Source organism: Aquarana catesbeiana, linkage group LG02 (assembly GCF_042186555.1).
Source record: "Aquarana catesbeiana isolate 2022-GZ linkage group LG02, ASM4218655v1, whole genome shotgun sequence".
In the NCBI taxonomy this organism is placed as follows: Eukaryota; Metazoa; Chordata; class Amphibia; order Anura; family Ranidae; genus Aquarana; species Aquarana catesbeiana.
The window spans coordinates 331066895-331087298 of record NC_133325.1 but is presented as its reverse complement, the minus strand read 5'-3'; the positions used below and the strand labels follow the sequence as shown (position 1 = coordinate 331087298).

Below are 20404 nucleotides of genomic sequence, written 5' to 3'. Positions count from 1 at the left end.
GGTGGTGGATTTTTTTTCTTTTTTTGGTCTGTCGCGGCATGAAGAAGAAGATGAATGAATATAGTGGGACATTTTTATTTTTTTATTTTTTAATAAAGGACTTGTCCCCGAGCTGTGTCTTGTCTTTTTTAAGATTTTGACACTTTTTTTGTGAAATGGTAAGGGTACATTTGTACCCCGTTACCATTTCACACAGGGGGGCAGGATCTGGGGGTCCCCTTGTTAAAGGAGGCTTCCAGATTCCATTAAGCCCCCTGCCCGCAGACCCCCACAACCAACAGGCAGGGGTTGTGGAGATGAGGCCCTTGTCCCCATCAACATGGGGACAAGGTGCTTTGGGGGCTACCCCAAAGCACCCTCCCCATGTTGAGGGCATGTGGCCTGGTATGGTTCAGGAGGGGGACGCTCTCTCATCACCCCTCTTTTTCAGCGGTCTGCCAGCATGGATTTTGGGGGAGACCCCTACGCCATTTAAAAAAAAAAATTGGTGCAGGGTTGCTCTTTCCATATCAGACCCGAAGGGCCTGGTATGGATTTTAGGGGGACCCCCACGCAATTTTTTTTTAAAATTTTGGTTTGGGGTTCCCCTTAATATTCATACCAGACCCAAAGGGCCTGGTAATGGACTGAGGGGGTATCTATATCTATATTGCCGAGACTCGACAATTCATTACAGCCGTTTTAAATGACAATTTTTCCTTTAGAAATGTAATTTTGCTGTGGTACTGTTCTAAACAAGGGAAAAATGTGCCACTTTACAGACATTTTATAGACACCCCCCCAAGCACAATATTTAAAGGAATATTTCATTTTTATTTTTTCACTTTAAACATAAAAAAAATCACTGTTCCTGAAAAAACGGCCATTTTTAAAAAAATGTTTGCACTGATACATGTCCCCTGGGGCAGGACCCAGGTCCCCAAACACTTTTTATGACAATAACTTGCATATAAGCCTTTAAAATGAGCACTTTTGATTATTCATGTTTATGTCCCATAGACTTTAACGGTGTTCGTGTGTTCTGCCAAATTTTATGCCTGTTCTGTATGTTCTGGTGCGAACCCAACTGGGAGGTGTTCGGCTCATCCCTACTAATAAATATGTCTTAGCAAATAAATGCGTCTATAGAAAATTCAGATGGGGTAAGATGCCAGATGGAGGTAGCACCTAAATAAAAGGGTGTGCTATTTTTTGGTCAATAGTTGGGGACACCAATACAAACCATATATACAAACCATATATACAAACCATTTGTCTACAGCCTGCATCCTCCAGTCATTCTAAACAGTAGAAAAAAGAAATGATTTCTAGAATTTATTGTTAAGACTTGTTTCCTTCTTTTTTTAATCTCAAAACAAACCCCTTACATGTCAGCTGTGTACACTGTTGTGTGGGGCACATTCAGTATACCACAAAAAGCTTGTAATAAAAATCCTTCTTACATACGCCACATGATATGGAGACTGGGATTTCTTTTCCACTAACTCCACAATGGCAATTTATTACAATTTTTTGCAAAATCCAGTGGTCCAATTAAAGATGGACACAGCGTCTAAGGTGTATCATTATGTGATATGTCATTTTGTACTAGTACAGCACAATTAGAATTTTACCTACACAGTGAATTTTCCTTAGCTAAACTAAAAAGTAATGAGGATGTGATCTGTCCTCATTTTATGTCAACAGAGGCTTTTATTTTATTTTGTGCACACAATAACCTTTGCTTTCCAGCAATTACTAGGAAAAAGTGGCATGTTTTGATTTATTGCTTTCAAGGCCTATTCATTAATTTCCATTGTCAGATGTTCAGATCCTATAATAAATATTTTCATCTCTATTGTTCATTCTCTGAGGCATAAAAGTAAATGGCAGTAAGTGACTGCCCCAGGGCACTCATGCACAGGAAAATGCATTGAACCAACTGTCTTCCATGCTGCAAGCTTACAATCTGTTTGTGTCATTGCATTCTGCTGCCCTCATGGCCATAGATAACATGAACTAAGAAAATGATTATCCTTAACAGTTTTTATTGGCCTGAAGGACAGAAAAATGTGTCAGCGTAAATAATCATGCTGTTTATGTAATGCTCCCTAGGTAGTAATAAAGATAGAGCCACTAAAATTAACTACAGAGAGTGACTGTAAATTTTATTAAGTGATTTCTTTGCAAGTCATCATTATCATTTTCTGTGGGCTCTTCCTTTAACTAGTTATCATTATCACAAGCCATAATGTTTCACACAGGCTTCCACTTATATAAAAGCAGTGTGAACATCAAGCTTTTACAAAGCATTTGCAGAGCTTTCAGTAAGCTATTTAAGCATTTTTTAATGAAGGTCCTTACTCACAGAGAATAGCAATCCCTGCTGGATTGCTTCTTTGGCGTCAAAGCTGCAAGGACTCCAGACCAGGAAAGATCATACCTGGCTGGCTAACCACAGGAAATCAACAGGTGAAATGTATACTGTTGTCACGGACTAATACTCACCGAGGCCGAGATGCCGAGAGCGGCTCGCCCTTACGACCACGTGCACCCAGACCCCCGAAATGGGTACAGGGAGCTGGGGGCACGCGGAGGCACGGGCTTCCAGTAGATAGGAGGTCCCAAGATTGGAAGCGGGTGCTCTGGGGTCTGCAGGAGAGACCGGAGATCAGGGCGGAGTAAGGCAGACGCAAGACTGTAATAATAAGCAGAGGTCAGATGTGTAGCAGGCAGTGATCAGGGTATCAGGTAGTCCAGTAACGTAGTGGTTAAACAGGCCAAGGTTCGGTACACAGAGCAGGCAGGTAATTAGGGACAATCCAGCAGAGTAGTGGTTAAACAGGCCAAGGTTCGGTACACAGAGCAGGCAGGTAATTAGGGACAATCCAGCAGAGTAGTGGTTAAACAGGCCAGGGTTCAGTACACAGAGCAGGCAGGTAATTAGGGACAATCCAGCAGAGTAGTGGTTAAACAGGCCAGGGTTCAGTTCACAGAGCAGGCAGGTAATTAGGGCAATCCGGAAGAGTAGTTATTTTAACAAGCCAAGGTTCAGTACACAGGCAGGTAGATAACAGAAGCTTAAACAGGCACAGGGAACAGGGAGAGCTGACGACAAACCAGCAACCCGACTGGGCGCTGGAGCCGTCAGAAATAGTCTCCCTGCCCGGCGAGCGCGTCAGTGTGACGCGCTACCGGGCACCCGCACGGGCGACGGTGCGCACACGAGGTCCGCCGTGCACCCGCGCGCGCCGCACCATCAGGCCGCGGACGGGTGTGCGGCGAAGCGCCAATCCCCCGCGCACCGGAGCCCGGCAAGCGGAGACGCTCCCTGGCTCCTGACACTGTAGATTGATGATAAATAACTTGTCCATGGTGAGGACAGAAAGAAGGATGACCAACAGACAAAGCTGGGGCAAATTTATAAATAATTTGGCCTATGAGGTTAAAGGACAGAGCAATAAGTCATTATGTGCTGCCATGATGCTCCAGGAAACTAGTTTACCTAAACAAGGCTTATAATACCAAAACATGATATGTATGCATGTGCCAATCCAAGTATTAATAATGATACCAGGTAGCATAGGGTCTTACAAATGAGTATTGATATTGATTTAACAATAGTTCTTTTAACCACTTGCTTACCACCCTATAGCACTTTTACTGCTACAGGGTGACAGCTGTGCCCAGGATCACATATATATATATATATATATATATATATATATATACGTGATTCTGCATTTTTGCCTGCAGGGGGTGGGCGCGCAACATATGCCTATGTAATCAAGGCATACTGTGTCCCAGTTCTGACAGGGGGGAAGGAGTGTATTCTGTGTCTCTGCAAAGCAGAGACTATAATCTATTGCTTCCCCTGGTAAAAGCAGCACACAAAAACATTGGCTAGGCACACAGTTAACTCTTTGATCACCCTGGTTGTTTAACAAGCCAGTGCCATTAGTACAGTGACAGTGCATATTTTACTCAATCGGTCAAAAGTGACCAATTGACCGTCGCAATATCACAGTCCCACTATAAGTCGCTAATCACTGCCATTACTAGTATTAATTTTAAAAATCTATAAATAGATCCCATAGTTTATAGATGCTATATTGTTCACGTAAACCAATCAATATACACTTGTTGGGATTTTTTTTATCAAAAACATGTAGCAGAATACATATTGGCCTAAATTTATTAATTTGATTTTTACATTTTTTTATTGGATGTGTTTTACAGCAATAGTAAAAAATATTGTTGTTTTTTTTTTTCAAAATTGTTGGTCTTTTTATGTTTATAGCGAAAAAAAAATGCAGTGGTGATCAAATACCCCCAAAATAAAATTCTATTTGTGGGGAAAAAAATTACATAAATTGTATTTGGGTGCAGTGTCACATGACCGAGCAATTGTCAGTTAAAGTAACGCAATGCCCTATTGCAAAAAATGGCCTGGTCATGAAGCGGGATAAATCTTCTGGAAGTGGTTAATCAGAACAACATCTATAATGTTTGTAGTTCATAAGAAATATGAACCTGTAGCTCTTAAAAATAGGAAAAAGGTCTCTATGTCTGGTTACAAATTCCTATGGAAGGCAGGCCCTGGAGAATTGACTGAAGACACAAATATAATGCAATATAAGCAATATAAGCATGCAAGGCTGAAAGTTGGCAAATTTCTGATGTCTTTTACCATCGCTACCACATCCTAATGTTGCCACATTTGTATGGTCATTCTAAAGTCTAGCTCAATTTATATTTGGTTTTTCAGAATAAATACAGTGCACGTTGTAAGTAATTTACAATTATCCCAATACAAAGATGTTCCTCATGTTTGTACCCTTTTATAGTCTTTATCAATATTTTCCTTTTCCTTTAGAAGTTTGTCTTCGCTTGTTATATCTGTCAGATGCACATTTTATTCATGGTGACTACTAAACAATTACACTTTTCTGACCCTTCTTTCCGTAATGTTGTAGAGCAACTTCTCCTAGAACTGCTGCTAAGTATGGGTGGACCTAAAGATAGCAGAAGTTTACTTGTAGGGAATGAAGACTATTTTTGTGTCTATCTTATGTATTAGTTAAATATGAAATATTGCATTTGAGTTTTTTAGATTTACCTATACTGGCTATATTGGTAAATGTAAAAAACTCCCATTCAATCTTTCCTATTTAACTAATACATAAAAATAAATTTTACATTTTCTATTAAGAAATCAAGTGCTGATGTCAAGTTTTCTGCAGTACTTTAAGTAAAACTCCAATCAATCACGAAATGCATATACCGCATTTCCTTTCAAAGCTTGTGCAATTTTGTGATACACATACCTCTGCTTGTCAGTGAACACATTCTGCTGCTTCTTAGTTCAGTATTACTGCTTCTTGGACAGCTTTACTGCTGTCTAGCTAGGTGGCTGGAAAATATAGAGTTGATATATATAGCTGGATTTCTAAAACATAAGATTTTTTTTGTTAATCCGAAACTACAGTATATTTGTCACCTGAATGACTACACTATGTGAAAACAGTGTGCACTTCATACTATTGGCTGTATAAAATTACCAGTTTTCTTTTGCAGGCATTGTATAACAGTAAACATTCATGTATCAAACATTTATGTATTTCCATTCATGTTCTCCTAAAGTTCTGATTAAATTCCATGCTGTATATATAGTATAATATGAGCCCCTTCTGGGGCATGCATACTGCATAATAAGTTAATGAGGGGGCACACATAGTTTCTAGCTCATGTACCTCTTCATAGTGTATCAATGATAGAAAGACAAGTATGTAGATGGGCGAGCCATTATACTGTGTGAAAGCTCATGAGTGACATTGAAGAGGCTGAACTACCAGCTTCCATGTTGACAACAACTTTGCCCAATTAGGAACACTGCGACATCTAAACCCAATATTGTGATAACAAGGGCTGAAGGCTGATCTCTTTTGTACAACTTTCCTTTGATCATTTTTAAAGGATCTTGCTGAGAGGAACATCAAATGAGTTGCCAGTAATTTTAAGGGGACTGTAGGGAGTGTTGGCTTGTAAAGAGATTATAATGGAAGTGATTCCTAGAAATCTCTTGTAATATGCCCTTATTCTCAGACCATATCCAGTCTCTGAACATTATCTGTAGCATTACATACATTGAACATTATGGGCAGCTATTTTTTTATAACAGGGGCTGCTCTGGGGACCCATATAGCAAGCAAGTTTACTGCTATAAAGGCACACACAATTTTAAAACTATTTGGTATAACAAATTGAATATTTGTTTTTACCTCAAGAATGATTAAATTCCTTTTGTTACTCTTACCTCAGAACTCCAAAGAAATCCTTGGAAGACTGGCGGGTCAATATGCGATCATTGAGAGCAAAAAGAACCCAGTTCTCCAGTCTGCTACCCCGAAGGAGAGTGAGAGGGTTAGTGAAAAACTGACTGAGCTTTCATTCAACTGGGACAATGTCAACAAGCTATACAAAAAACGGCAAGAGTAAGTCTCTATTTAATTGCACAATTATGCACTATACTTATTTTTGATAACCATATTCTTTTTCTTGCTTACTTGCTTCATTTACCAGTCAACATAGAAAAGCTTCTATTTTGGTTAAAAGCATTGCATTTTGAGGCACTAAGGGACAAATTGGCATCGTAAGTGTTTGTGTTAAACACTGCTAATAGAAATGCACAAGAAAGAGGTTAATTGTTTCTATGACAACAGCAGGGAGTACTGTCCGTGATACTTTTTTATTTGCACTAACAGTTACATTTTCAGGATAAGCTTTGGGGAGATGCTCAGATAAGGCTTAAAGAAAGGGGGGGGGGTGGAATGAAAAGAGGGGAAAGAGAGTCATGAAGGTCACAAATAGTAAAAAAGTTTGATAGTGGTTTAGAAAACTGAAGTCCACATTCAGCCCATTAATTGTTGTGTTAAACATAATTATCATATGTACTTTGAAGGTTTAAATCATTTTAGAAAAGTAGCAATGACAGTACTCAACTTTTTTGTTACAATAGTGCACTAATAAGGCTACACTCACCTTATGCATGTTCCTATTTCCCACTCCCTGAATTTCATAAAGCTTGCAGTGGATACTCTTTAGAAACCTGTCTTGCGGTAGTTTTACAAATGGTGGAATTTGCAACAGATTTATATATGTGCCAATGAAGTGTAAAGGAATATGTCACAACTCTGACCGAACTGTCAAAAGCATCTCTCTTGTGAAGTGGTGGAATTTTACAGGAATATAATCTATTTGAAGAAGTTGGGAGAATAGTTGGTAGAATAATTGAAAAATGTCAAATATTAGCTCAAGAGAAATTTAAAGAAAAATGAATTGCCTCAAAGATGCCACACAATAATTACACATGGGAAACATTCAACAATTTATTTCAATATGGAATAGGTCTTATTTATCTCAGCTTTAAGTATCATCAATATGGACATATTTATTTATGAATTTATTGCAATAGCCCCATACAGTAAATGTTTCACAAGCAATGACTACCTGAATTTGTTGAACACATAAGTACACACATTGGAAATGTTGCAGGCGTAATGGTAATGCCTTCTGGGCACACAAAAAGCTGTATGTGTGTGGCAACCATTTTGTTCAGGTCCCAAGTCACCCATGCCATTTTGTCATAAGAGAGACATAGCTGCAGTGATCTTCCCCCTCCTTCCTCCATCAGTTCATACAATACACAAACTGTTAGTCATGCTAGAACCTTCTCATTGGATCCTTGAGAGGACAGATGCAGACAGTCTTACGACTATTAGACAAATCCACACCTCAGTCTAGAAACCCTTGCAAAACTGTTATATTCGCAAGCTTGAACAATCCAGAAAACACATTGATATCTTGCCAGCTGACCTCAATCTTAAATACCTCAGCTGGGGTCTGGAGAAATACACATATCTGACTCCTTTTCTTGGTAGAATCCATAATCCCAGTGTATTTCATAACTTCTGAAATAATAACAATACAGCCGGATTAAGGACATATTTACTTCCCAAGTTAATTTGTGACATTTTGAACCCAAACACTGCTACTCTAGGAGTGCTGGGAGCAGAACTGGCCTAATTACTCTCCTAGGTGAAATGGACATCTGTCATATTTATATTGACTCTGAAGGTAATTAAATACTGAACAATAATATATATGTTAGCAGACTGTAACATGTAGGTATACAAAGATATTAAAACCTACAGAAAACTTGATCTGTGGCATGATTATAAACACAGAGACATCCCATAGCCACTCCTTAACCTCCTGACTGGTAAGTCATTTCTGTCAACACCCCCTCCAGGTCCAGAAAAAGGGACCTGCAATCATAGTTGAGAGCTCTCGTTTAACATCAAACCAAGGAATGCCTAACAGGACTTGTGAGAGCCACTGTATTGTCTTGCTTATTCTTTGGACCCTGCAAACCAGGATTTGCAAGGATTTTGCAAGGATTTGCATCTCACACCCCTTTTGTCTTGCTGTTGAATTGTTGTCTCTTTGTTTCTTTGTAATACCTTTTTTCTGTAAATAATTTATTTGCACCATCTTTTACCTTTTCATTATTAAACCATATTTTGAATTAGTGTTAAAATTGTCTTGAATGCCCTAATGCAAACTTCCCTGTCTCACTCTTAAAGAGCGCTACTGTAGTGCAGTATTGCCCCGATGACATCATTGATTACGAAAGGCATAGGGAGGAATCATGGCAGGTGATGTCATCGCACACTAGGCGTAGCAACCATCTTGGTAGTTTTAAACTTTTTTCTATTGCAATGCAGATTTACATGTTTTTAAAGTTGAGTGTATTACTTTACAACTGTTAAACAATCATTTTTAAAACCTACTACACTATGTAGTGAGAAGTTGGGACACGTACTTCAGGAGATGTTTGACTGTGTTTTTTTACTATAAGATCAAATCTTTCTGGTAAGAAGCTCTCATTGTGGTTTGAGGGTGAGGGTCTCTTTGTCATATCTTTATGACCACCATTTATCATCCACTCAAGGACCTTATGGGCTTACTTGACCAACTTAAACTGTTTTGCACCTTTCTTTGCCTACTCTGTCTGCCTTTTTTTATTAGTGCTGCACTGCTTTTTATGTATCTTCATTTATATTGTTGCCTGCAATATCTTTTCATATTGAGCCTTAGTGCAATGATTATTTGTGATTTAAATCTCTGGATATACCTGTCTGTTGTGACAGTGTGTGGTACAGATCTTTATTCTAACATTATAGTTGCTGTTGCTAATCTTGTGAAAGTTTACTACTTCTCTATGAAAGTAGTTGGTGGCAGTTTAAAGAGTTAATTGCTTATTTAACCAAACCCAATAAAAATTGTCTGAGAGTGCCATTGTTGCGTATCACTGACAGCGCTGTGTGAGGTTGACCAGTCATTTGTCACAAGTTGGTAAAAAAGGACAATGGTCTGACACAGTGTTTGTTACAGCAGGGTTTTCATGGATGAGGCTTCAAACTACATTCACACCACCAAATGTGTCACAAATGCCTTATTATATTGCTCCAAGGTATCCAAGACTTCATTTTTTCGTAGTCATATATGAATTTCTTTGCCCTTTCATATAGGACATATTGAAATTTTGCCATGAGCTACACGATTCTGTCTGTTTAAGAGTGTTTGAGGTCTAGTCTGAGCTTCTCTGCCCTCTAAAAGCCTTTCTGGTAGAAAGCCAAAATGTCCACAGTTTTAATCTTCAATGTCACTGTTGTGAACTTGGTAAAGTTATTTACCTACAAAAACATGGCAGATGATTACTGACTTAGTCCTCTTTATATATGTTCCACCCCTTTTGACTACAGTCATGTTGTTTGAATGCTGTTATAGCAAATACATGTTTTATATAATTGCACCATATTTTGTAAAACCGTTCAATTTTCATATGTCTTTTTCCTAAAAAAGTATGTTTCCCGTACATTAAAAGCACCTTCCTAAAATCAATTGCTCCCCTAACCTTAAAAAACCTAACACTTAAAATCCCCTTAAATTATGCCTAAATTCCAATTCTCCTCTAAAACCACATTCCCATTTCTTGTTCTGGTGTCATTGGGAGAGAAAATTAAGGAAAATCTCCCCCAGTTGGGTCACAGACAAAAGTAAAAGCCTGACATAATTTAGACTGTTACCTAAACTATTAAAACAATAATAATAATCATCATATTTTTGCTGGCAGTAAACTTTAAGCTTTAACAAATACTGTAAACCTGACACTTAAATTAAGTGAGTCCTTAATTTCTAAACTGGGCCTTTAACTGTGGTTGTGTCTTCTCCCCTCACTTCTGACCAATCACAAAAGGAAGGTTGAGGCTGCTTGCTTTAGGACTGGCCAGGAGGAGAGGGTATCAGAGGTGTGACCAAAGTGCTTACATCGGTAGCGGCCCACAAGTACAATGGTAGTTGTACTAATTAGGCATGAAAACCACCAAAGGCAACTTGCATGTATGGAGGTTTGCAAGTGAGCCTAATGAATGGTTATTGTTGTAAACTTGAAAGGTAATAGTGACTGGAGTTGGGATTTAACTCATAACAATAAGATAACCCTCTACTAGAATTTGGTTATCACATCCTGTGCCAAAACCAAATAGATCTTACAGTAAAACCTAACAATGTCTGACTGCAGGAGCAAAAAGCAACCTGCTATTAGTGGCATGGGACCTTATGTCTTTTTTTTCCCCCATTTAGCTGTGTGGCTCAGTAGCAAAAGGGCTGTAAATAGATAGGAACTGTGTGCTAACATAGCTGCACAGACCTGTATAGTTTCTCTTTGCTGCACTGGGCACCGGGCCACTGCTACATTTTGATATCAACCATTTATTTGAATTTAAAGTCAAACATAGTTTCAGCAATGTCATTTCTAAGAAGCTATTACTGTATACAAAACAATACATCTTTCTATTTACTTTTATTTTTGCAGTGTTCGGATTTAAGTTATCTTCATTAGCTCACTGCTCTGTCTTATTTGTGTTCTGATTGTCTGATGCCTTTTTCATTCTCTTTTTAGGCTATATTCATCTCACAATCAGAAATCAGATCTTATTATCCCAAGGGTTCATCTGCAAATTGAAATGCATGCAGTTAATCAGAAAATCTTTTGAATGATTGAGCAAATGTTGTGTTTTGATTAGCATGCATAGTAATCCTGATCTTCACTACAAAATAGCTTGTTCTATGGACAAGGAAATGAACACATCATTCTAGAGATGTTTCCATCAATCCTGACTCAGAGTACTAATGCAGCTCTTGTTAGAATAGACTGATGAAAGACCAGCTTTTTTAAGACACACAGCTGGTTTATGAAATTATTAAATTCAAACCCATAAGAACCAATACACTTGCTACTTTGTGGTCTTATAAAAGCTTCACATGTTTCTGTTATTTGGTTTTTGTATTCATTTTGTGAGAATAATTTAATGATTGAAAGATGATTACATTATCCAAAAGAGTTTAGACATCTCAAAACAATAGAGAGAGCAAATCTTGTCCTGATCATACAGTAAAAGCTTTTTTGGTGCCAAGAGGCCTAACTTATGGGTATGTGATTTATCAGGCAAGGAACTGGATGAAAGTAGTGTTTATTCAATACAAACAACAATTATAGTTTTTTAGGAATGTATATACGCATGGTTCATTTCATAGCTACCCTTGGAGGAGCCACTGGATTGTTTGGGTCCTACTGCCCTGCACCAGTGAAAGCCCACCATGTACCTTGACCTGAGTACAGCAAAACACCTGAAAACATTTAAATGGGCTTTAACAGCAAAAGCGATGAAAGGGAAGGGTGGTTAAAACAATAACGGTAGAGCAAACACGGTTTGATATGCAACATTAGTTACCAAATTTAAGCTGTTCGTTCCCCACAGCCCCATGTGAAATTGCTCAGCCAGAACGCACTAAGCCAGTGTAGAGGAAAGATATTACCAAAAAATTAACAGAGGTAATGTAAGTGACAAGGCAACAACATTACCAAATGTCCTTAAAAATGGCCAACAGGTCTCTCACTCATCTTACAGATCCTGCAGCTACTCTGTAGCAGCAGGATAGCAGAACATCTGTAACACTGAAACCTCAGGAAACTGTGAAGCACTCTGGAATGCTCCTGGAATAGCAGCTTGCTGGAACAACAGGATACTTGAACAAAAGGCAATGGTCTCAGTGGAATGTGAGTAATTTCCTGCAGCACACTGCCCCCAATTATATCCCCCCAGCCACAGAGGTGCAATTTCTTTGGCTCATAGATGTATCTGCTCTCTTTGTGGATTCCAGCATTCTATATGGTACCCAACAGGTTTCCCTGTACTTCTCACAGGTGGTAGGTAGGGCTAAAACCCTGCCAGCCAATCGCAAGGTAGAATATCTCTTCCAGCAAATCACAAGCCAGCCTGAGTTGCCATGTTCAGGTCCTTTTTGGCTGGAGGAGCTCTGCTGAAGTATGCATCAAGCAGGGAGAAGAGAAAAAAGTCCCTGTGCAGTTTTATTTTCAGCAGGGCTGGGTAGCTCTTAAAGGAGACCAGCAAGTTCTACACTCCCTAACATGATGTCTTGGGGGCTCATAAAACTGTCTGTTACAGTTTAAAACAAACTTGTTACTGCATCTCTATTTTTTTCACTTTATATAGGAATATGTGCTAGATCTAGTGAAAGATATGCATAAACCGCAAGACTTTATTATTGCTTACTGAAAAAATTTACATAGGGGGCTGCAAGTTAAATCCATCCTTTCCTGGAGCATTCACAGGGCTGCTATTGCAAAGCTCCTGCTGAAGATGCTAGCTACCTGACTAGTATGCTGGCTATCTGGTTTCAATAAGACAAAGGTAGGTAAAGTCAGCATGATTTGTAATATTGTTCGATGTAAGGAACACACACTGGGGAATTTATTATAGAATTTACAATAGATCTCTGGTGGTAGTTCCCTTCAAAACTATCTGCACCTAATTCAGGTAAGCATTTGTGTCAATTTTGATACAGACAAGAGTTGCAAATTCAGGTATTTCTTACTACTGTCACTTTAATAACCTATGGCTGGTTGAACTGGACAAAATTTGGTTCATGTCCAGCTTTATGCCCCGTACACACGGTCAGAATGTCAGGAGACAGCAACCGGTTAAAAAGAAAACTTCCCGATATACAGCCTGTGAATATGTTATTCTGTTCGTTTGGCTGGCTTCTGTTGGATGTGCATGCTGGTTTTCCAGCATCCATTTGACTTCCGATCAGCGCTCTCAGTCAATGGCAGAAAGTGCTGATTGGAGTGTTATGGCAGGGGAGTCCCCCTGTCAGAATACCACAGCACAGCGGGGGAGATCACTGAACTAACCTTGCATGGTTAGTACAGCAGCTCTGACCGGAGCTGACAGTTTTTTCCATTCAACCCGCGGTTTTGAATGAAAAAAAAAAATGAAAAGTGTGTACCAGGCTTTAGAGTTATTTGAAACTCTCTGGGGTTGAGTTACTAAAACTGGAGAGTGCAAAATCTGGTGCAGCTCTGCATAGAAACCAATCAGCATCCAGTTACTTTTTTTTCAAGCTTAATTGAACAAGCTGAAGTTAGAAGCTGATTGGCTACCTTTCACAGCTGCACCAGATTTTGCACTCTCCGGTTTTAGTAAATCCACCCCTCTGCCTTGCTGAATTTACCTGAATATTTGTTAAGCAGAGCAGAATAATGGTAGTGGTCAAACCTTGATGCCTTTGGTGTGGCTCATTTTGGAATCTTTATATTTAATACCATAGCAAAATAAGGAAGCGTATGTAAAAAAATGTGAAATCAAATAAAAAAATGTAAGCACTGATGTGAATGTATGGTATGTGCAAACTGTGGCTGCTATATACAGTAAACTGTTCTAATAAAAAAATAAAAAGAACAATAAATCAAAGTATTTGATCACTAAAAGAATGCTACACTCAACCCTCAAACTGTGTTGAAATGAGGTTACTTTTTTTTAAAGCAAAAAGACCTCAACTATTAGGAATGCTTAAGTTCTAAGTCTGTTTACAATGTATGCTAGAGTGAAGGTTGGAAGCAGGCTTGAGGTCTGTTCATTGAGAGTGACCTGTTATTCATTCAATGTGGAATGAGCTGTGCTTAAGGAGTTATAATGGAATGTGAAGTTGTTTATAGGAAAAAAATGTGGTATTCAATGGGCATGTTGAATATGGAAAGAATATTAATATGTATATAACCGTAAAAGTCTTGACAGTGGCTTTGCAGTACATTCATTTTCAAGAGAATGGCGCTCCCTTACAAGATATCATTATGGAATTTTTTCATTCAAATAAAAACTTCTGCTAACATCACATGATCTGGTGGCCTTGTCAGCAATGTGAACATGCTGACAATGTATATTTTGGCCCAAGACTGATTATGTTTTTGTAAGTTCTTAATTAGGAGTTTCAGACTTTTTAACTCACTGACAAAGCATACGACCTGTTTGGACTTTCTGTAATAAGAAGTATGCAATTTTCCACCATTTTCTGACAAGCCTGCTGGGTATAACAATTCTAAAGTCTTACACATTGGCATCTCCTCTTTGTTAATATGAGTTGTTATGTGTGGGTTACAAGTAAATGTCTACGGAAGATGAAATATTTTAACAGGTTTACTATGTTATTTGCAAAAAGAAGAATAGAATATAAGTTGAGTGGCAATGATGTACCTGAATCTGAGAGTATTCAGCTATGAGTAATAAGCGTACTTGTACAAGAGGGAAAAAAGTCTTCCTTGTAGATGATTGTGATAATGGGGTTGATTTACTAATGGCAAATAGGCTGTGCACTTTGCAAAGTGCAGTTGCACTCTGCAAGAACAGTTGCTCCAGAGCGTAATAAATGATTAGAAGCTCTACTGACATCCATCTTCCAATTATGTGCAAGTAAAAATACATTCTTTTTTAAATTTTCCTTGCACGTGATTGGATATTCTTTGCAAAGTGAAGCTTTACCTAATTTACTAATCTCTAGAGCAACTGCACTTGCAGAGTGCACAGTCTATTTGCCTTTAGTAAATCAAACCCATTGCATGTTGGTCGGTCTGTCTGTGTTCTGTTTATCTGTTGTTTATATAGATTATTGTGTTTGTATAGCCAAAACATTTTTCTTTGTTTTGGCTATAGTAGAAAAAGGGGAAAACACCTGGCAGTAATATTTTGCTGTATGTGCAGTGTTGTGGTCATTTCATTCCTCTCATCTCTCATTTCCCAGAGATGTAAAAGAGAGCTGTAGGAGATATCCCCTATTACACCATTGACCCTGAAACAGATGTCTGCATTGAAATATTCCCCGTTACTTCTAGTTGTGGGGACAACATTTTTACTTGGCAACGCTGGTCACCAGTACAAATAGAGGGATGAATTTCCCTGGTGGGAATATAGATATCAAAAAATCTTACAGAGGGTCTAACCCTTCTATACTCTATCCAGAACTAACAAAAAACTTTGAGCTATACATGGTATAGGTATGGTATGGTTGTAAACCTCAGGCGTTAAATCCGAACAAAGCACATTTTTCTATAGTTTTTACTTGCCCCTCTCCAAAGCACTAAGTGTCATTTCTATCTGCTGCCTCATTCCTCTGCTATCTGCATGAGTTAATCCTGTCAGTTTTCCTGACACCAAGAGATAAAAAGGTGGCAGGGGAGGGACCTCCATCACACAGCCTGTGATTGACAGCCTCAGCTCTGTTATTGCACACTGTGTGAAGGGGTGTGTGTCCCTTCCATCCAATCAGCTCCCAGGGCTCTTGTACAGTGTGTAACTGCAGCTCCCCACCCCTGCTTTGTAGGTCTGTGAAAAATCTTTTTCATCTGTGAATTTTACAAGGCTGTACAGGACAAATGGCTGCAAATAAACAGGGACAATTTATGTAGGAGGATTTGTTTCACCTCTGTGTATCACCTAAAGCCAGTCACTTCTCTTGGTAAATGTAAGGGATTACAAACACTTTAAATTGCTAAGCAGCAAATTGTGGGAACGTGTGTATACTAGGTTTAATTAGCCTTGCCAACTTTCACAAAAAGCCTTATTCACTTAGAGATGACTACCCAAAAGTGAAGTTTTCGAGATAGCTTGTCATCTTGTAGATAAAGGCTAATTTTAGCATAGAACTATCAAAGGTATGCCTGCCGATCCATTATTTGTCCAACCTTCCCAGCCTGTCCATTCTTCATATTTACTAAAGAAGTGGAGAATCCTAACTCAAAATTGTGTATATGCTAATTTTAATTATCCTGCATTCCAAATCATAATCACACAATTCTTTTAGTGAATTCTTTAGTAAATCAGCCTCTATCTGTACCTGACAGTGTCAGTCTTGGCTGGGTTAGTCTGGGTTCACTCTGCGTTCAATATTAGTCAGTCATCCTGTCTAGGGATGAGCTTTGAGTTTGAGTCGAACTTATGTTTGACTCGAACATTAGCTGTTCGCAAGTTCGCCGAACAGCGAACAATTTGGGGTGTTCGCGGCAAATTCGAATGCCGCGGAACACCCTTTAAAAGTCTATGGGAGAAATCAAAAGTGCTAATTTTAAAGGCTTATATGCAAGTTATTGTCATAAAAAGTGTTTGGGGACCTGGGTCCTGCCCCAGGGGACATGGATCAATGCAAAAAAAAGTTTTAAAAACAGCCATTTTTTCAGGAGCAGTGATTTTAATAATGCTTAAAGTCAAACAATAAAAGTGTAATATCCCTTTAAATTTCGTAGCGGGGGGGTGTCTATAGTATGCCTGTAAAGGGGCGCATGTTTCCCGTGTTTAGAACAGTCTGACAGCAAAATGACTTTTTCGAAGGAAAAAAGCTATTTAAAACTACTCGCGGCTATTGCATTGCCGGTCCAACAATACACATAGAAGTTAATTGATAAAAACAGCATGGGAATTCCCCACAGGGGATCCCCAAACCAAAATTTAAAAAAAAAAATGACGTGGGGGTCCCCCTAAATTCCATATCAGGCCCTTCAGGTCTGGTATGGATATTAAGGGGAACCCCGGCCAAAATGTAAAAAAAAATGACGTGGGGGTCCCCCTAAATTCCATACCAGACCCTTCAGGTCTGGTATGGATTTTAAGGGGAACCCCGTGCCAAAAAAAACGCCGTAGGGTCCCCCCAAAAATATATACCAGACCCTTATCTGAGCACGCAACCTGGCAGGCCGCAGGAAAAGAGGGGGGGTGAGAGAGCGCCCCCCCTCCTGAACAGTACCAGGCCACATGCCCTCAACATTGGGAGGGTGCTTTGGGGTAGCCCCCCAAAACACCTTGTCCCCATGTTGATGAGGACAAGGGTCTCATCCCCACAACCCTGGCCGGTGGTTGTGGGGGTCTGCGGGTGTGGGGCTTATCGGAAACTGGAAGCCCCCTTTAACAAGGGGACCCCCAGATCCCCGCCCCCCCTGTGTGAAATGGTAAGGGAGTACCTCTACCATTTCACTAAAAAACTGTCAAAAATGTTAAAAATGACAAGAGACAGTTTTTGACAATTCCTTTATTTAAATGCTTCTTCTTTCTTCTTTCTTCTATCTTCCTTCATCTTCTTCTTCTTCTGGTTCTTCTGGCTCTTCTGGTTCTTCCTCCAGCGTTCTCGTCCAGCATCTCCTCCACGGTGTCTTCTATCTTCTTCTCCTTGGGCCGCTCTGCACCCATGGCATGGGGAGAGGCTCCCGCTCTTCTCTTCATCTTCTTCTCTTCTTCATCTTCTTCTTCTTCATCTTCTTCTTTTCTGACCCCGCCCCCTCTGACGCACGGGACATGATGGGACTTCCCTGTGGCATTCCCCGTGACGTCACAGGGAAGTCCCTTCAAGTCATCGTGCGTCAGAGGGGGGCGGGGTCACTGGGTGGCCCCACCCCCCATTATTTAAGAACCGTCAGACAAGGAGACGCCGTCACACAGCAGGAGCCTCCCTCCATGCCAGCATGGATGCGAAGCGGCCCGGAGAAGAAAATGAAGAAGAGAAGAAGATGAAGCAGAGAAGAAGATGAAGAAGAAGATGAAGAGAAGAGCGGGAGCCTCCCCCCATGCCATGGGTGCAGAGCGGCCCAAGGAGAAGAAGATAGAAGACACCGTGGAGGAGATGCTGGACGAGAACGCTGGAGGAAGAACCAGAAGAGCCAGAAGAACCAGAAGAAGAAGAAGAAGAAGATGAAGGAAGATAGAAGGAAGAAGAAGCATTTAAATAAAGGAATTGTCAAAAACTGTCTCTTGTCATTTTTAACATTTTTGAAAGTTTTTTAGTGAAATGGTAGGGGTACTTTTGTACCCCGTTACCATTTCACACGAGGCGCAGGATCTGGGGGTCCCCTTGTTAAAGGGGGCTTCCAGATTCCAATAAGCCCCCCACCCGCAGACCCCCACAACCACCAGTCAGGGTCGTGGGGATGAGGCCCTTGTCCTCATCAACATGGGGACAAGGTGTTTTGGGGGGCTACCCCAAAACACCCTCCCAATGTTGAGGGCATGTGGCCTGGTACGGTTCAGGAGGGGCGGCGCTCTCTCATCCCCCCTCTTTTCCTGTGGCCTGCCAGGAATTGCGTGCTCGGATAAGGGTCTGGTATGGATTTTTGGGGGACTCCACTCCGTTTTTTTTTTGCCGCAGGGTTCCCCTTAAAATCCATACCAGACCTGAAGGGTCTGGTATGGAATTTAGGGGGACCCCCACGTCATTTTTTTTTACATTTTGGCTGGGGTTCCCCTTAATATCAATACCAGACCTGGAGGGCCTGGTATGGAATTTAGGGGGACCCCCACGTCATTTTTTTTTTTTAATTTTGGTTCGGGGTTCCCCTGTGGGGAATTCCCATGCCGTTTTTATCAATGAACTTTTATGTGTATTGTTGGACCGGCAATGCAATAGCCGCGAGTAGTTTTAAATGGCTTTTTTCCTTTGAAATGTCATTTTGCTGTCAGACTGTTCTAAACACGGGAAACATGCGCACCTTTACAGGCATACTATAGACACCTCCCAGCTATGAAATTTAAAGGGATATTACACTTTTATTGTTTGACTTTAAGCATTATTAAAATCACTGCTCCTGAAAAAACGGCCGTTTTTAAAAGTTTTTTTTTGCATTGATCCATGTCCCCTGGGGCAGGACCCAGGTCCCCAAACACTTTTTATGACAATAACTTGCATATAAGCTTTTAAAATTAGCACTTTTGATTATTCATGTTCGTGTCCCATAGACTTTAACGGTGTTCGCATGTTCCAATGAACTTTTTTCCTGTTCGCATGTTCCAGTGCGAACCGAACAGGGGGGTGTTCGGCTCATCCCTAATCATGTCGGTTTAATTGTGAATTTTGATATATGATAAGGAATAGCACACCCTTCACAATGGATTTTTAAGAATATCAAGATTTACTGAGGTATTTGTTTAATGTTATGTTACTGTTGCTTTGTAAACTTATATTATCACTGGGCTGCTCAATTAATGTTTCAAAATTAGGAGTGCAGTGGTGCTTTCTCTGGAGCAGTCTTGGCTGCATAACAGGATGTCTGTACAGCTCCTGTGTTGCTCTCTACCAGGAGTTTTCTCAGCAACCCACAGCAATTCCACTTGAATTCTGCCGGAGACACCACCTGCCACCCAGGCACATGTCCTAAAAGAAAGTTAAAGTGGTTGTTAAGCCACTATACTATAATTATGCCATCCCCTCTGTTAAATAAAATTATGTGTCCCAGTGTCTGTGCTATATAAAAAAAGATGCCAATTTCTACCTTATATCAGAGCATCTCCTGGTGCTCACTTGACTCCTCGGCTCTCTCCTCTCCCAGGCTGACAGCTAGAGCGGGAGGGGCCGAGAACCCTCGCTCATGTCAGCTGAGGAGGAGGGGTGGAGAGAGAGCTGAACAGTCACGTGAGTGCCGGGAGATGTTTTGATATAAGGAAGAAATCTGCATCTATTTTATATAGCACAGACACTGGGACACATATCGTTATTTAACAGAGGGGATGGCATGCTTATACTATAGTTATGATAGCAGCAGAAGGGGAGGGCAGGGGAGTGGATGGAGCTGACAAGCAGGGAGGGGAGGGAGAGGGCGGGGGAGAGCAGAGAGGTGAGCTGCGGATGACGGAGGCACATATAGTGACCACAGTGTCAGGGCTCAGCAGCCATGATAAACCGCGGTCAGTTTACAGGGGGAGGGAAGAACCAGGCAGGATCAGCCAGGTTTTTTTAAGTTATACAGGGGGCCAAATTACACAGCACAGGCACTATGTTGTGTAACATGCTTTAGTGGAACAGGATCCATTTTTTTTTAAGGTAACAAACTCTTTAAGCCCTCTTGACCACACCGGCTCATTGAAGTCTTCAACAAGCCATCAATGGACTCCTAAAATGGCCCTGGAGAGCCAGTCACAGTTAAAGCCTCAGCATAGCTTCTCTCCATACAATACTGACAGTTTGT

General features: G+C 40.3%; 1 protein-coding gene across 1 annotated transcript in view; it reads left to right on the top strand.

Moving 5' to 3' along the window:
- The window catches only part of DMD (dystrophin), a 3507873-nt gene that overhangs the window by 1593972 nt on the left and 1893497 nt on the right, over positions 1-20404 (top strand). Inside the window, exon 42 of the mRNA XM_073614841.1 lies at positions 6301-6473. Within this exon, the coding sequence (XP_073470942.1) occupies positions 6301-6473 (173 nt within the window). The remainder of the gene's footprint in view (positions 1-6300; positions 6474-20404) is intronic.